The 17,228-nt window shown below is 37.4% G+C and overlaps 2 protein-coding genes across 2 annotated transcripts; one reads left to right on the plus strand and one right to left on the minus strand.

Annotated features, from left to right (window-relative positions):
- The first annotated feature begins 138 nt into the window (after positions 1–138).
- Positions 139–14,616, plus strand: nub1 (negative regulator of ubiquitin-like proteins 1). The gene is made up of 15 exons (XM_060869702.1): positions 139–321; positions 1,147–1,277; positions 5,903–6,070; positions 6,150–6,214; positions 6,315–6,379; positions 6,486–6,653; positions 7,278–7,366; positions 8,485–8,591; positions 8,688–8,874; positions 10,610–10,717; positions 10,815–10,967; positions 11,918–12,064; positions 12,167–12,244; positions 12,368–12,563; positions 13,745–14,616. Exons 2-15 carry the CDS (start codon positions 1,161–1,163, stop codon positions 13,903–13,905), a joined length of 1,809 nt encoding a protein of 602 aa, XP_060725685.1. The 5' UTR covers positions 139–321; positions 1,147–1,160; the 3' UTR covers positions 13,906–14,616.
- Positions 14,617–14,720: 104 nt separating this feature from the next.
- On the minus strand, positions 14,721–16,814 carry crygn2 (crystallin, gamma N2). Its single transcript, XM_060869703.1, has 4 exons — positions 16,794–16,814; positions 16,029–16,277; positions 15,746–15,891; positions 14,721–14,856 (listed from the first exon to the last, which is right to left on the minus strand). Exons 1-4 carry the CDS (start codon positions 16,812–16,814, stop codon positions 14,721–14,723), a joined length of 552 nt encoding a protein of 183 aa, XP_060725686.1.
- Between the last annotated feature and the right edge of the window lie 414 nt (positions 16,815–17,228).

Consider the following 17,228-nt stretch of genomic DNA (forward strand, 5'->3'; position numbering starts at 1 on the left):
ATATTTTATTACTTTATATCTACTTCCTGTTAACTGGCGTCTCCATGACAACCACCATGACGCACAAGACTTTACTGCCTTTCCATTGGATCGTGCTACAAAATTCGCGAATCTGCGAATCTGAAACCGATTCAGAGGCTTGGAGCTTTGGATTGGCGGCTCAAACTCGTTTCCAAATGACGAAGCATTTTCTCGCTTTATTTGGCCTTTTGAAAACGCGCGGAAGGGAAAACGGGTGTGTTTACAACACAACGCGATCGTGCTAAAAGTTTTCACTCCCCCCGGATTATCTGAACGCGATTACCTTGAAACAGCTGTAAGGTATGTAACGATGGGTTTACTGTGGATTGTTTGTGTTTATCTAAACCAGGAAGCTGTGGCTTGTAGATGTTTTGGATCGTGCTGTATTATACTGTAGTCAGAGGTGGGCTCTAATCTCCAAAACAAAACATTAATGGACACTTACAGTGACACAGAAATCAGAAGTTTGACTTTTGTAGCTGAGAAAACTCATATATACACACAGAGAGAGGTGCCAACATGTGCCCACTTGGCACAGGAGTGTGTGTTGGCACCACTACCAACCTCTCTATAATCTCTTTGATACACAAATAGATCAATAAATCTTGAGAAAGTTAATGGTGAGATGTTATAAAATGGATTTATGGAGTTTTTAATATATGTTTTATAACAATATTTTTTGATATACTGTCTAAAATTTTAATATTTTGTCAGATTCTGTTTGTTTTTGCTGTGTTCCATCTCCTCTTACTTGATCTGGTAATATATAGATATATATAGATATATATACTTATTTAATCACTTCTTACATGTGTTATCTTTATTTTGGTACCAGGATTATTCAAATACACCTTGTAGTTTTTATAAAATAGAGCATGTCATTTTTGAAAAACAGGTTGAAAAATAGGCTTCAGACTTAAGAGGTTAAAATACACATTGTGAAATGACAATAAAATAATAACGAATGATCAAGTAACAAATTAATAATGAATGTCGTACAAACGTTATTATACGTTATAATACGTTGTTATTATATCATTGAGTTAGTTAGACTAAGAATTCCCCTGCAACTTTTCCTTTCATTTTCACTTGAATACAATAAATAATGCTGCTTCAATATTGCAGTTACGGTGTGAACGATGGCCGAGCAGCACATCCAGGCGAAGCTCAAAGCTATGCTCAGATCACACAAAATTCTGCTGTGGAATCCTCCATATACAACAGAAACTAATGAGGCTAGTCCTGAACACTTACAGGTAAGAGCATGAAGATAATTTCTAGAAAATGTCAGAACCAGGAGGTTCAGATTTACCAGGTCTGTTCACGTTCATTTCCTGTTGACGTTCTCCTTGAACCAGTTTTATCTACACTGTGTTTCTAACAGCTAATTGTATGATTATTAATATTATATGGCCTTGTATAATTAGGATATGACTGTAAAAACAAAAAAGTAATGTAAATGTTTGCTATATGTTTGCCATTCACCAGCCGCTCCTTTCCGTAAAAGAACCAGATTTGACCGAATATTCTTTTCTCGTTCAAAATATTTTGGTGTTAGATTATGATATTTTTATCTTTATGTTGTTTGGAGAAGAATGCTTACTGTATCTGACTACTGAAACCTCACAGTTGTTTATTGCTACAATTCAGTTTGAGTCATTCCCTCACTATCTGAGACAAAATGACGTCTAACGTCGATTCTCCCAGCTTGTCTACATCACAATAAAATGCTTTGGCTTGTACACAGTATAACCTTTTTCCTGGAAACATTCAACAGAGATAAAGCACAATATTCTGTGTCCTACAGAAAGCATATATCATTGTAAATAAACTCTATCTTCCAAACAGCACTATTTTGCTGGAAAGTTTCCAGGGAATGTCTAAAGCGAGGATTGTGCAATCTAATACTTAAAATAACTAAAATTAATGTAACTAATAGTTATCAGAATCAGGTTTAAGTGTGTTGATGTTGACACACACACAAGGAATTTGGTTCCAACTGTTTGTGACTCAAAAGTACAGACATAAATAACACTATACTATAAAAGAGAAGCCAAAACAGACTATACAAGACAATACAGACGGTGAGATACAATATAGACAGTACGAGTATTAAATATGAATACAGAATATATGACTGATCAGTTATGTACATAAAGTGTGAGAGTGCATAGTAGTGCAAATAACAGTATTGTGCAATATTATGCTTTATGTGCAATATGCAGCAGCAGTAGTGTGTGTAACATATACAGATGATGTAATGACTGACAGTTCTGATAATGCAGTACTTATAGATAGGAAGCAGGGAATATAATTATGGTGAGTTGTTAATCGGGGTGATTTACCAGGAAAGAAACTGTTCCTGTGTCTGGGAGTTTTTATTAACAAAGCTCTGTAGTGCCTGCCAGAAGTGAGGAGCTGAAAGAGGTCCAGGGTGCGAAGTGTCAGTAGTGATTTTTCCTACCCGGTTTCTGGTTCTTGTATCTTACAAGTCCTGGGGATTGGGCAGGGGGAACCAATTATTATGTTGGCTTTGTAGAAGCCAGCATTCTGTTTTCCTATTTAAGCTTAGACAAAAATTTATAAACTTTCGAGCCACATGCACCCAATTCGGGTATGTTGTAGACGCTGGTCTGAAGTTTGTTGCTATTACTTTTCTAAGCGATCTGAGTACCGGTACTTCCGGTACCTGGTCTCAAAGTGGCTTTTTTTCCCATAGACTCCCATTATAAACTTTGGAGGTTTATAACTCGGCAAGCTTTTGAACTATCTACACCAAATGCGGCCAGCTCCTTTAGGGTGAACAAACTTTTAAATTGGTGTACTGACTGGCCTTCCGGTTTTGCCGCAGCCCCGCCCCCAAAATATGCAAAATCAAAAAACATTTTACAACATGCACATGTGACATATCAAAACACTCAGAACAATGAGGGGAACTTCCTCGCATGTATTCTGATGACGTCACGTGACATCACGTGATGTCACATGAAAATAAAAAACTTTGCACAACAGGAGGGGAACTTCCTCAGGAGAATTCGGATGACATCACATGCTCGTCTCCACTTGTTTTGGCACCCTATCTTTCTGTCCACTTGCCTCCAAAAGTAACACTGACCCTTATGTCCACTCACCTCCAAAAAGCACCGGCCTTTGCGAATACTTGCCTCGTCAAAGTCAACATCAAAGTTTGTTGCGACGAACTTTACAAATCTAGTTTTTACTGCTGTTTTTACTGTGCGTTGCAATCTGTTCCTGTCCTGTTTTGGTGCTGTTATATTGTTACATTTGCTGTTGGGGATTTTGAACACTGTGTGTATTAACTTTAATAGACACACCTCCTTAAATTAGAGCACCTTGTCTGTGTGCAGATAGAGACTATACCCTTCTTTTCTGCATTCATTGGTACCTCTGATATATTGCTACCTCACAGATCCTGGGTTATTGGTTTGTTTCTGAGATTGGGGGTTTTCTCCTGTTTCCTTCCACCTAAATGGCAACACTAATTGGCCCCTGGTTCTGAATGAATGTGTGAATATGTATACATCGAGCGTTGTGATGGTCTGAAATCCCATCCAAGGTCAAGCCAGGTCAAGTCAAGAAGCTTTTATTGTCATTGCAACCATATATAGCTGACATAGTACACAGTGAAATGAAGCAATGTTTCTCCAGGACCACGGTGCTACAAAGTAAGTTAGTCTTAGCCACATAAAGTGCCACGTGTCCAAACTAGTGCAAACAATGCAAGGGAAAAAAACATTCAAGACAAATACACAAAACAGCCTTGTCCGATGTGCATACTGTATTTTAGTTGTATACCTGCATTCCTGCTTTTGTTCTTGTAATAGGCTACAAACCCACTATGAACAAGATAAACCAGACTAAGATAAGTCGCCTACCAAAGATGAATGAATTTGCATGAATTGGACTTTACTAACCACATAGCCACTAGTATCGGCCGGATAGTTTTGGTTGGGGAATTGTTGTGGTGTCAGCATTTCTGTTGTACATGATGTACCAACAAATTGCTCATTAACCTACCATCACCATTTTGGTTCCACTACTGTACTGATGATGGACAACCATTCAAATAAATACCAGAAAACCAGAGGTCCTAAGGTGGTCTCCTTCCAATAATGGGCAAATTGTGCAATTATATATTTTTAACTTACTCCTATTGTTCTCAAAGGGTTGCATACCCTGAAAGAAATTGTTAAACAATGACATTTATTTAGAAAATATGACTGATAATGCAAAATATTTTTTTAAAACCTAATGATAACTGAAATCACCTAAATAACCCTGATCAAAAGTTTACATATCCTTAAATGTTTGGTCACACCGGTTGACACACAGAGGTTTAAATGCCCATTAAAGCAAAGTTTCCACACCTGTGACTCATTGTTATTGTAATTAGTGACTGTGCATAAATAGGCAGTGAGTTTCTAAGCTCATGAGGTGATGCACTGACTTGGCTGGATACTGCACCATGGGGAAGACAACAGAACTCAGAACTGCCAATAGACCTGCGTAATAAGGTAGTTAGGAAAAGGGTATAAAAAGATATCCTAAAGGCTTGAAAATGCCAGTCAGTACTGTTCAGACTCTAATAAAGAAGTGGAAAATAACAGGTACTGTTGATACTAAGCCACGTTCAGTTAGACCAAGAAAGATTTCACCCACTGCTGCCAGAAGAATTGTTTGGGACACAAAGAAAAACCCCACAAACATCTCTGAGGGAAATACAGGCTGCTCTGGGAAAAAAAGTGCTGCTGTTTCAAGGAGCACAATAAGGAGGTACGTGAACACATATGACCTGCATGGTTGAGTTACCAGGACAAAGAGGTTACTGCGCCCATGCCACAAAAAGGCTGCCTTCAGTAGGCCAGACATCACCTAGACAAGACTCACAGCTTTTAGAGCAGAGTCATTTGTAGTGATGAGACCAAAATTGAACTTTATAGCCACAACCATAAACACTATGTTTGGAGAGGAGTCAACAAGGCCTACAGTGAAAAGTACACCATCCTCACTGTAAAGCATGGTGATGAATCTCTTATGTTTTAGTTTTAGTGGCACGAGGAAGTTAGTAAAAATTGATGGCAACATGAATGCAGCATGTTATCAGAAAATGCTGGCAGACAATTTGCATTCTACATCACGAAAGCTGCGCATGAGACGCTCTTGGATGTACCAACATGACAATGATCCAAAGCACAAGGCAAGATTGATTCTCCAATGGCTACAGCAGAAAATGGTGAAAGTTCTGGAGGCCCTCATGGTCTCCTGACCTCAATATTACTGAGTCACTTTGGGGAGATCTCTAACATGCAGTTTGTGCAAGACAATCAAAAAATTTACAGGAACAGGAGTCATTTTGTCAAGAAGAATTGACCGCTATATGACCTGAGAGAATTAAGGACCTCGTGCACAATTATTACAAAAGACTGCATGCCATCATTGATGCTAAAGGGAACAAAACACAATATTAAGAACTAACGGTATCCAAACTTTTTAACAGGAATTATTTTGTTATCTTCCTTTTTGTCATGTCTTGTTGATGATTGTCTTATTCCGTTATGCCTTACATATTAACTTGAGTCCTATAAGAAATAAAATACATTTGTTTTGCCCTACTCATGTTTTAAAAAAATGGTACACATCTTGCAAATTCTCCCAAGATACGCAAACTTTTGAGCACAAATGCACATTCCAGGTTAAAGGGTCAATGGGTATAAACACAAAGTTAGTGTACCTTAATAGTAACCACCAAGTGTTCAATTATAACTTATATTTGTATTTACTAATCAATGTGTATTACCCATTGTTTTGGAGAGCGAGATGGCACTGGACCCTCTCATGCTTATGTGTAATATGTTTTTAGGCGCTAGCTGTTCACTATTCACAATTGGAGGGATTACCTCAGCTTGATGTGGAGATTGCTTTGGAAAACTTAAGATCACAGGCAGTGAAAAGAGGGAAAGGAAACAAAGCCTACAGGGAGACAAATGTTGCAACACTGGAGCTCCATTTACCAAAGGATATGAGAAAGGTATTAACATTATAAAGTGTGTGTTGTTCTTGAAATAACATCCAATGTGTTACAATATATGTTCTGTGTCACTGCATAGAATGATCATAAGAAACAGGACTTCGAAACAAAACTGGATATTACCACTCAGGAACTGATGAATAAGTAAGTACAACTTTTTTTTCCCACAAATGCTTAATCATAATATTTAATTGCAACAATCATCACCCTTTTTGCGTCCTGTCTTGTGTTTCTCATCCTTTAGGATCAAAGAGAAATTTGAGGTCAAATATATAAAGCTGATTTTGAATGGAAAAACTCTAAATCCAGGTGTGTATTGCATTTGCCTCATAAATATGTGAACCTTGATGTGTGAGAAATGGGGAACATCGGAGATTATTTTTTTATATTTTTTTCTGCATCCTGCTTCTTTCAGATAAGCGACTCGATGAACAGAACGTAAAGAACAACAGTAAAATCATGGTGTTGAAGGTGACCGAACCGGAAAAGAAGAAAGCCATGATGGAGGTAGAGGAACAGAAGCGTTCCTATGACGAAAGTGTGCAAAGAACCCAAAAAGTTTTCCAGATTCTCTCAGAAAGAGGTGAGACTATGAGCACTTGGTTCTACTCATCCGTGAAACATTCTGTCAAATTTCTGTCATGCTTCATCTGTGCATTTGCATCATGAGACATGTGGAGTATGCAGCTGTATCAAAATTAATGTGGTTAATTAAGATGTTATAGATGTTATAGGATCGTAGTTATAACTTTTATGTTTTAATTGAAGACAGAAACTATTGTGTATTGTGTCATGAGTGGTTCTGTCAATCTAATAGATAATCAAGCATAATTCGTGTCACCTTGTATATAATTGAATTTCATAATAGTGATATTAATGTTATACAGTCCATGTAAATACTAAAAATATTGGTGTAAATGTTTTTTGGTCCTGTAGGCAGAACATTCAGGAACATAAACCTGTACATTCTCAAATAAATTAGTATGCTGGTACAGTTTTGTCTAATTAGGTAAATTTCAAATTGTAGATATTACTATTCATAATGGGGTCAGTGGCATAAGATTAGCTAATAATAAGTATATTATGGCTGCGTCAAATCAAAGTAAACTTTATGGTAGAATTATGGTTCTTTCTGACTTTAAATCTTGCAGGAGGGTTTCACTTCTGTACACTCCACTAACATGCATGGCTTCTTGGCACTTTTCAGATGGTAGTGAGGATCCAGACACCACCCCAGTTCTGGAGATTACGGATCAGAAAGGCAACAGCATCCAGCTCTCACTCGATGAGAAAAAGGTGACCGAGTCCCAGCTGTTCAGTGTTCTCTGTGAGGCTATGAACAAATACATTTGGCAATACTCTTACTGACAAGAAAAGTTTCTCAGATTCCATTTGCAAACTGTTTAAACAGTGCTGTATTTTGTCCAGGTTCAGTAACTTTAACTAGTTACCTAAGAAACCCTCTGTTGTAGTGAAACATGCATATTGTTCCCTAATCTGGTGGTGGATTTTCGTAGGCACAAACAAACTTCTTTACCTCCAGTGAATATTCAGAGAAAATACATTGTGTGAGTGAACACTTACAAATACATGAGTGTTCATCTGAACAGCAAACTGGACTGCACAGACGATACTGAGGCAATCTGTAAGAAAGGACAGAGCAGACTCTTTCTGCTGAGGAGACTAAGGAGTGCAGGGAGAGCTACTGAAGACCTCTTTTGACTGTGGGTGGTCTCAGACATATTCTATTATGTTGTATGCTGGTGCAGCAGCATCTCTACTACAGAAATTATTAGACTGGACAAGTTGATCAGGAAGGCCAGCTCAGTCCTGGGGATTCCTCTGGACACTGTACAGGAGGTGGGAGAAAGGAGGATGGTAGCAAAACTATCATCGTTGCGGGAGAACAACTCCCACCCCCTGTATGAAACGGTTTCATCCCTGAGCAGCTCGATTCAGTGACAGACTGTTACATCCTAAGTGTCTGAAGGAGCGATACAGAAGGTCTTTTCTCCCTGCTGCTTTTAGACTACAACCAAAGCTGCTCCCAGTGAACCAGTCACCATAACACACACTTATTACTGTTTAACTGCAATAATAACAATAACAAAGTATTTTAAACAACATAAACAAGCAATAACAGAAATTAAAAAAAAAATGCAATATTACCTGTGTGCAATATGTCTGTTAGTGTAACTTCTTACTCGTGGTCTCTTTTTCTTCTTTGTATTTTTATACACTGTGTTGTGTATATACTGTATCTTATATTATGTCTTTATTTTTTTTAATATATTTGCATTTCTTTCTCTTTGCTGCTGTAACAGAGAAATTTCCCCATTGTGGGACGAATAAAGGTATATCTTATCTTATCTTATCTTATCTGCTTTGTCTGTTTTTTCTCTGTGGTTTTTTAGGCACTCATCCTAGCCATGGGCATCCATGAGAAGGGCAGAGCCTTAATGAAGAAGAAGGAATATGATGAAGCTCTTTGTCACCTGCTTCAAGCAGATGAGCAGTTTGGGTACTGCTAATCACAGCTGCCTTACAGAGAAATACATCCAGATATTGTTGGTGTTATGATTTAAAAATGGATTTGAAATGATTTTGTTTTTTCTAGAAAATGTGTCTCTACGCTGTTGAACACTGTGGATAACTATGCAGTGCTACAACTGGACATCTTGTGGTGTTACTGTGCTAAGGAGTCTCTGCACTGTTTGGAGGATTGCAAACAGAGACTGCAGAATGCTGAGCACTGCTTTCTCAGTTGTTATGGAGAAAAGCAGCAGAGACTGCAGAAAATCAAGGTTTTTACTTTTAATCCTTTGCATTACATTGCATTAGGAACTAAGATTGGAGCGAGCGTTCTGAGATTAGTAAATTTCACTGCTGCCTAGACTGTAGCACTGCACCTAGGCTTGCTGTTCAGTCTAATCTCTAATCATTGTACCTGTAACACACAGTAAGTTCAGACAGTATTCAAACCCCTTCACTTTTATTTACATCTTTAATTGATTTAGAATGGATTCATTTTTTGCTATGGATTTGCCCACAGTAACCTTTAATAACATAGCGGAAAAAAGTTTTAGAGACTTTTACAGATTTGTTTCTGGAAAAAATTATTAATGGACACAAGACTCGCTTATAATCGACATCTAAAGACAATTATTAAAACTTTGTAAATGAACGTTTACATACCGTTTGTCCAAGTGGGATTTGTGGATCCCAACAGATACGTAGAGCATGGTGAGAGAATCTGAGATCTTTTGTTGCAGTGCTGGAAATCCCAGTATACTGTTACTAACATTTGTTATTATGCTTCTTTAGTAATTAACACATTTATTTGATATGATTAATTGAATGGGCTCAATCCAAATCTCCACAACTAAAAAAAACATTAAAATTGAACCTGTTTTTTCAGTGGAAAGTTTAAACCTCTGCTATATAACACTGTATATTACTGTATGTATAGTATATGTCCTCAAGGCACTTAGAAGTTTTGTGGTCACCATGCACCATTAAGGCACCATTTGTGTGTCCTCACTGCTCTGAATCATTCTCAACAATGCACTTTACATATTCTAAAATGACTGTAAACCATGTGGCTTATTACTTTAACTGCAAAATGTTCATCTAAGAAAAAACTCCCATGTACGAAAGCAGGGATTTGGAGGTTAAATTACATATAGTGATATATTTCTGAAAGTCTTCCACAAAATTGTTTCACATCAAATGTAATTGACTGCTAGACTTCCACTGCAAGTGAGATGTGAATAAGCAGGTTTTTAACCTTCTTTTCTCACTACAGAGAAATGTTCGGATATGAATGAAATGAAAGCATCGGATAGATTGAAAACATTTTAATGACTACTTTCTCTCACAGATTTATCAGGGAATGATTTTAATTACTGTCAATGCTATGAGCAATTCTTATGATTTTTCTTCATATATTAATTTCCAGTATTGTATTAATTGCCATCTAGCACTAATTTGTACATTGTCAAATCATCATTTTCATCATTTTTATATAGGACAAAAATTTTGTTCACCGTCCCGAAGAGTATTCTCTAGTCTTTCATATTATATATATATATGTATGTAATAATCCAGAGGTGACAAACATTCTAATCTGGCTTGAAAAAGTTATAAAACACACCCGTTCTTCCACTAGGGAGCATAATAGAGCAATAAACATTATTTTATTGGCAAGCTGAAAAACTTCAACCATGTCTCTTTATGAACCATGTTTCTAAATTATGAATTTCATTAACCGGCAAATAGTTGCGCAATCGCATCTTGTAAGTAATTATAATTTGTATAGAATTTATGTAACACCATCAGTATTGTGCTCTTTTGTGTATAATGTTAAAACCATAATATTGTATAAAATTGTAGTGAAAAGTCTTTTCATGCGTTTTGTAGGTGATTATAATATATTAAGTCCATTCATAATATAACTCAAAGGAGTTGTTGATGTTATTGATCACTAAACTGATTCATTTGGTCCTGCTCACTTGCATGTTGGTTGTTTTTGATTGTCAGGGGAATACAGGTGGAGAGGAGGTTCTGTTTCTCAGGCTGTATCTCCTTCAGAGCATGTTGGCGTACTTGAATGGCAATGGTTTTGAAGCGTCTAAGAAACTCCAGAAGGTGTCTTTAAAGTTCACACAATGTTTTCTGCCCATGCTGGGAAGCTGTTTATCTCACAGAGGTTGTGCTGATCACTGTTCTTTCCTCTTTGTGGTAGTGTGAGGAGCTCTACAATCAACTGTGCCTGGACCCAGAGAAGATGACCCAACTACTGAATATGGGCTTCTCAGAGCAGGATGCACGCCTGGCCCTGAGAGCCTGCAGGGGTGATGTGGGGATGGCTGTGAAGCACATCACTTGCAGGGGACAGGTCAGACACACACACACACACACACATACACACACACACACACACAAATCAGTTTGAGTATCCATTGTATTCACAACAGTGGGAAACTGTTGCATGTTGAAGCTTATGCATGTTGAAATTTTTTATGCAAATTTTTAAAATAAATTTGTAGGCCAGGGGGCACAGTGGCTTAGTGGTTAGCACATTAGACTCACACCTCCAGGGTTGGGGGTTCGAATCCCGCCTCCGCCTTGTGTGTGTGGAGTTTGCACGTTCTCCCCGTGCCTCGGGGGTTTCCTCCGGGTACTCCGGTTTCCTCCCCCGGTCCAAAGACATGCATGGTAGGTTGATTGGCATCTCTGGAAAATTGTCCGTAGTGTGTGATTGCGTGAGTGAATGAGAGTGTGTGTGTGCCCTGCAATGGGTTGGCACTCCGTCCAGGGTGTATCCTGCTTTGATGCCCGATGACGCCTGAGATAGGCACAGGCCCCCCGTGAAACGAGGTACTTCAGATAAGCGGTAGAAAATGAGAGTGAGTGAGAATTTGTGGGCCTTACATGAATATATTTCTTAGCATAATTATTTGCTGCTCTTAAATCCTAATACTTTCACTTTCATCCATTGAGAAAATAATTAAATGCATCTCCTTAAAGTTTTTTTTTAAATCAAATTTTTTTTATGCATAAAGATCTGATTGTTTCAGTTCACACAGGATTCCTGCAAAAACACACACTGCTGTTTAAACCACTGTTCATTGTCGGGATTATTTGTTTGAACAGCTTACTTTAGCTTTACTTTTCAGGCATTTTGCTAAATATTTTATAAATGCCTCTGCTTCTTTCTTCTGCCAAAGGTTGGCTTGCAAGGTGCTAACACCTATTTTATGTCAGGCCAGCTGTCACTATTTTGTACACATTATAGTTAAGAAAGCTAACCACAAATTAATATTTAATTATGGTGCTCTCTAGTAGGAGCGGGAAAAGATAAAGCAGAGGGAGAGAAATAAGAGAAGACAGCGTCTGGAAGCCATCAACACCCTTGTTGAACTTGGCTACCACAAGAAAGCAGCAGCCCAGGCCCTTAATAAGACAAATGGAGATGTGGATGAAGCCTACAGGGTGAGACCTGTCATCATATTATATCCTTAATGTGGCTAAACCACCACCTTCTGTTTTCTTAAACATTACATTTCCACTAAAATTTGTGTTTTTCCTTCATAGTTTCTGCTGGATTCACTTGAACCCAGCACCTCTGGGATCCATCAGCCAGACACAGACATAGAGACCAAAGTGGAACAGGTGAAGAGCATCTCATAAAGAAAAGATTAAAGGCTTTTTACTAATGGCCGCTGTCATTCATTTTTTTTTTCCTGCTAATTTCATTTTCTGCCCTCACTTATGTTTGTGTTTGCACAAGCGTAGATTGTACACATGGGTTTCCAGAGGGAGGAAGTGAAGGCAGCTCTGAATTTGGTGGGAGATGATGTAGCTCAGGCAGTTCAGCTGCTCTTAATTAATCAGGGGGTTATTCCTTCAGAGCTACGCACCCCCTCATCACCATCCTCCTCACCATCCTCCTCACCAGAAGAGCCCAGCACCTCATCAGATGACCTCACAGGTAAGGAACAGTAATAGTGGATTAGTGTCTTAAAGTTGACAGAATGTTAAACAAATGATTCACTGTTTTTAAGTCTAATTTCTTACTCACACCTGTAGTATGTGCAATAATTTTATATGGACCAAAATATCGTCACCTTTCTCTGAAGTTAATTTTACTCTAAAGTCAGTTTTATTCTAGTTCCCATCAATGCTCCAATGCAGAACCGAGTACTTCAGAAAAAAAATGGCACTAAAGTTTCACCCAGTTATTGAAGATCACTTTAATTCCAGATGAAGCCTGATTCACATGATAATATTTAAAAGTATACATACGATAGGGCTGGGCAATATGAAAATATGATAATTTGGACATTTCACAGTATTGATTATTTATGTTTGCTAGAAATAAGCAGAAGAAAAGTATTATTAAAGTACATGTGTGCAAATGAATTTAAATATTTTTTTATATGCAAATATATTTTATGTAATACTTAGTATCTGTAAAGATTTTTTAAAATGAACATAAAATCAGCCGCTTCCAAATTTCATTGTGTGTGATAATTATGTTATTATGTTATTAAAAGTAATCCCAAAATCAGAAAAAATACTACTGCTATCCCAGAAAAGTGTGGATGTAACACTTTTTAAAACAATACAGAAATATAAAAATTCTGAGTAAAAAAATGTAACATTTAAAATTCAAATTTATATTTATCCGTTTTTGTAATTTTCACAATATCGAAAGCATATTATCATATTGTACTGTCCAAAGAACAACAACTTCTTCTTCTTTCGGCTTTCCCGTTAGGGGTCTCCACAGTGAATCATCTGTTTCCACCTAACTCTATCCTCGGCATCCTCTGCTCTCGCACCAATTAACTTCATGTCCTCATTTAACACATCCATATATTTCCTCTTTGTCCTTCGTCTTGACCTCTTACCTGGCAGCTCCATCTCTAACATCCTTCTACCAAAATAACCATCTCCCTCCTCTGTACATGTCCACACCACCTCAATCTATCCTCTGGCTTGCAACCTCTGTGGCTAGATTGCACAGTCTAAAGAACTGAGAACTAATTAAAGTTTTTACATTTTATTTTATTAACTCATTTGATTTAATTGGATACATTTTATTAGACACACCAGATTTATTTAGTTAGCCTGTTAAAAGTGTGTTAAATACCCCGTGTTTGTGTTCAGCATCCGGCTCGAGCATCCCTGATATTGAACTGGTGGATGAGGTTTTGAAGTACATCCCCGAACATGAAGAGGATTATCTGGACGTGACCCTGGAGGAAGAGCGTGAACTCCTCATTCTAATAAAGTCTTATCTGGAGAAGAGCTCTGTACACACCCGCTAAAGAACTGATCATATGTGCTTTTTACAATCATTTGAGATCAATTTAACATATTAGGTTATCATTAGCCCCTGAATCTGAGCCCCAATCGGCACTTGGCTACAAGGCAATAACTGAAGACATTTTCAATGTACTTTACGAATTTAAGCTTTGATTTTATCACTTTGTTTTTCTTTTGCATTACTGTAATAGCTTAATTCTGGCATGAGTGTTAAGGAAAAAAGTTTTAAGTTAAGGTTTGTTTATAATGATATTTCTTGGTTTGAGTTTTCTGTTGAAAATGCATGCTCCCATGTATATTTTTAGTCTTTCATCTCACAATATAGCTTCAACTTTTCAACAGACTTGATTTTTGATTAAACATGAATAATTTTTTTCTTTTGAACTTTGAAGAAGTTTAATTTCTTTTCAAATAAATTTAATTAGTTTAATTAAGAAACTAATTCATCTTAAAGTTGTCTTGAGTCATATTTTATATTGTAATAATTTCAATGACAAATTTTAGATCCATTTATTATATTATTTGTATTTGCAAATTTCAAATAGTTTTGTTGTTTTACGTCTATAGGACAAAATCTGTTAATTATGACTAAGCAGTGTTAATGTATTGATTTGAAACAGAGATATTTGTATGTAACTGCTCATACATTCTCGTTTAGTGGAGCGTAATGAGACACAGACACACATTTAATAAAATACCGTCTTTTTGTTGTAGCACTCAGTAATTTATTTTACATTATGTGAGTGGATAGTAACAGTCTGTGGCCTGGCAGAAGGAGGTATGAATGAGAAGGGGACAGGAAAAGAGAGATGGAGGTTTAGAAGTAGTTAACAATCCTGCGGATGGACTGGATGTTGGGGGTCTGGGCCTGCCACTCGTTGTGGCTGCAGTAGTTTCCTCTCTCCACTATGTACATACGGCCACGGAAGTTAGGCTCCTCGTACATCACCCAGCTTCACACATAAAACATACAACGCTCAGTTAACTAAAAACATACGGATATAAATGAAACTCTTAAAAATGAAATTCTCTTAAAGTGTGGGTTGAAACTAACTACATTATATTTGATCACTCGATTGATTACTGGCTAAAGATTAAACTTGTTAAAGAAAAGACAAAGAAACATTTCTGTTTTTCTAGTAACAAAATAAAAAATTAATTCAGACACTGAACTGCATATAAGGAGTCATGGTTTGTTCCTAAGGCCAATATAAATAGTGAAGTTAAATGTGGATGTATTAGTTTAGATTTAAAGTAAAATTTATTTATGTGAAGGTTTTTTAAAAATATGAAAATTTCTCTGAACAGGTTTTCCTTTTGAAGTCGTAAGGAGCTCTTTTGTGAAAAATCTCCATGAAGCTGGTTAATAAGGTGTCTGGATTGTGTAATGCTTCATCAGGAATACTGTGAAGAATTTAAAACCTGAAATAGTTTGATTTGTGTCGTAAAACGTGTCACAGCATAATACCATTTGTGTCGTTTCATAGTGTTAATGTCTTCATTATTATTCTAAAATATTAAAAGATTATAATTTAGATAAATAAATCTCTATCAGATGATTAAATAATATAAATATAAATGTAAATGTACTTAAAGTGTTTGGATTTGTTACACAATAAAATAACTAACTAACTTCCATCACGTATTGATTATTTTAGACTGTAATGGAGTGCAGCATATTCCAGGCTATTTAGAGAATGAAACACAGGAGCAGTTATGTAGATAAAATACAGTAGCCTAGTTCCTTCGCTTGTAAAACGAATAGGTTTTCAGATCAGTCATTTTTAGTGTATTCCTAGGATGATGAGATCGTCAGACTATGGGTTTGTAAGTGACACTTACGCTCCATCTCCGAATACCCTGACGGATTTAACGCAGGGCCTGCCATAGCCACAGCTCTGCAGGAAGGGACAGTCATCACACAGCTCCATGCAGTGGCCCGTGTAGCTGACTCCGTCGTACAGCTCGATCCTGTACTGTTCTCCATGCTTTGGAGTAGAAACATTGGGTTGCTAATGGTAATCATTCTTTAAACAAATTGTGCCATCTGAGCTCTTGTACAACAAGTTTATGGCTTTAACGTTTTTAATTTGTACTGTGTAAAATAGTTGTGTGGAGTTCTCACCATCCTGACAGGCTTGCAGGAGCCCATGTGGTCGTTGTGGGAGTTCCAGCGCTGGAACTCTGGGTACTCTCCACGCTCCAGGATGTACTGCTGTCCCTTAAAGTCAGGGTGGTCATAACAGATCCAAGCACCGCTTTCCACACGGATGGAGTTCACCCTGTTCATGAAGCCACGGTCCTGGAAGTTATCACAGTCTCCATACACCTCCAGCTTCCTGCCAGTGAAGCATCTTCCCTCATAAAATACTATCTGAGCAGAAGGAGCAGCAGGTAGGACAAGTTTCAATATCAGGTTACATTTATTTATGGCATTTGGCAGACTAAAAATGTTAAACAGTCAGGAGTGGACAGAAAAATATATAGTACAGTATATTCGATCAGATCTTATAGAAAAGAGATTATCAATCAATCTGTACAATCAGTATTGCAGCAACATATAGCAACCTAATAGATGAGCACATTGGACAATACCTAGACTGTGACAGTTTGATATAAACCATAGATTTTTTTTTCATTATATCAATTCTTGTTAGTCTCCTTAATAAAACTAGTAACAGAACAAAACAGAAAATCAGGTGTTATTCATGTTTTAGGTGATCTTCAATTTTACGATAATGATGACGTAAAAAAGTGCCAATCATTTCAGGAACCATTCAGCCAACTCCAAATTTCCAGATTCCCAGCAGTGCAGTAGGATGCTGTGTGAGACTGCATTCTGGTGACATGTGATGATGATGATGTGCTCCTGATTGGCCTGGATGCTTACCTTTCCAGAATACTGTGACATTTTTCCACTGGAGATTGTCCAACCTGACCCACACGTAAGAAAGTGTGACAGTGGAAAAATTTGGACACCCCAATATATACGGGTTGTCTGGTGCCTCGTTGTATCATGACGTTTGCCTAACAAAGGCTCCACAATAGAGGGCTTATGGCTTTTGCTTGGTGGACATTTTCTGTTCTCTTTTCAGCACTGCTGATTCTGGGATTTGGCTCAGTGCAGGAAGAACAATAGATTTTGCTTTGCTTGACGTTGTGCCATGTGCACAGGCCACACTTCTCTTTACAGCATTTAATGCAGAGTGTAAGGATATTGTATCCTATAGGACATTGCTTATGGTTTGACCTTTGTAAAGAGCTTGTGTATGGTCCCAGTATAACCATGGAAACCAGGTGGAGGGATGTTAAAAATGTGTAAAAA

Source organism: Tachysurus vachellii, chromosome 5 (genome assembly GCF_030014155.1).
Source record: "Tachysurus vachellii isolate PV-2020 chromosome 5, HZAU_Pvac_v1, whole genome shotgun sequence".
NCBI lineage: Eukaryota > Metazoa > Chordata > Actinopteri > Siluriformes > Bagridae > Tachysurus > Tachysurus vachellii.

Excerpts from the sequence above, each read along its gene's own strand:
- nub1 (XM_060869702.1), top strand. The coding sequence starts at position 1,161 with ATGGCCGAGCAGCACATCCAGGCGAAGCTCAAAGCTATGCTCAGATCA. Across the intron at positions 6,071-6,149 it reads TACCAAAGGATATGAGAAAG|AATGATCATAAGAAACAGGA; the intron begins GTATTAACATTA and ends GTCACTGCATAG. Across the intron at positions 6,215-6,314 it reads ACTCAGGAACTGATGAATAA|GATCAAAGAGAAATTTGAGG; the intron begins GTAAGTACAACT and ends CTCATCCTTTAG.
- crygn2 (XM_060869703.1), bottom strand. The coding sequence starts at position 16,814 with ATGTCACAGTATTCTGGAAAG. Across the intron at positions 16,278-16,793 it reads TGTCACAGTATTCTGGAAAG|ATAGTATTTTATGAGGGAAG; the intron begins GTAAGCATCCAG and ends CCTTCTGCTCAG. Across the intron at positions 14,857-15,745 it reads AGGGTATTCGGAGATGGAGC|CTGGGTGATGTACGAGGAGC; the intron begins GTAAGTGTCACT and ends TTATGTGTGAAG.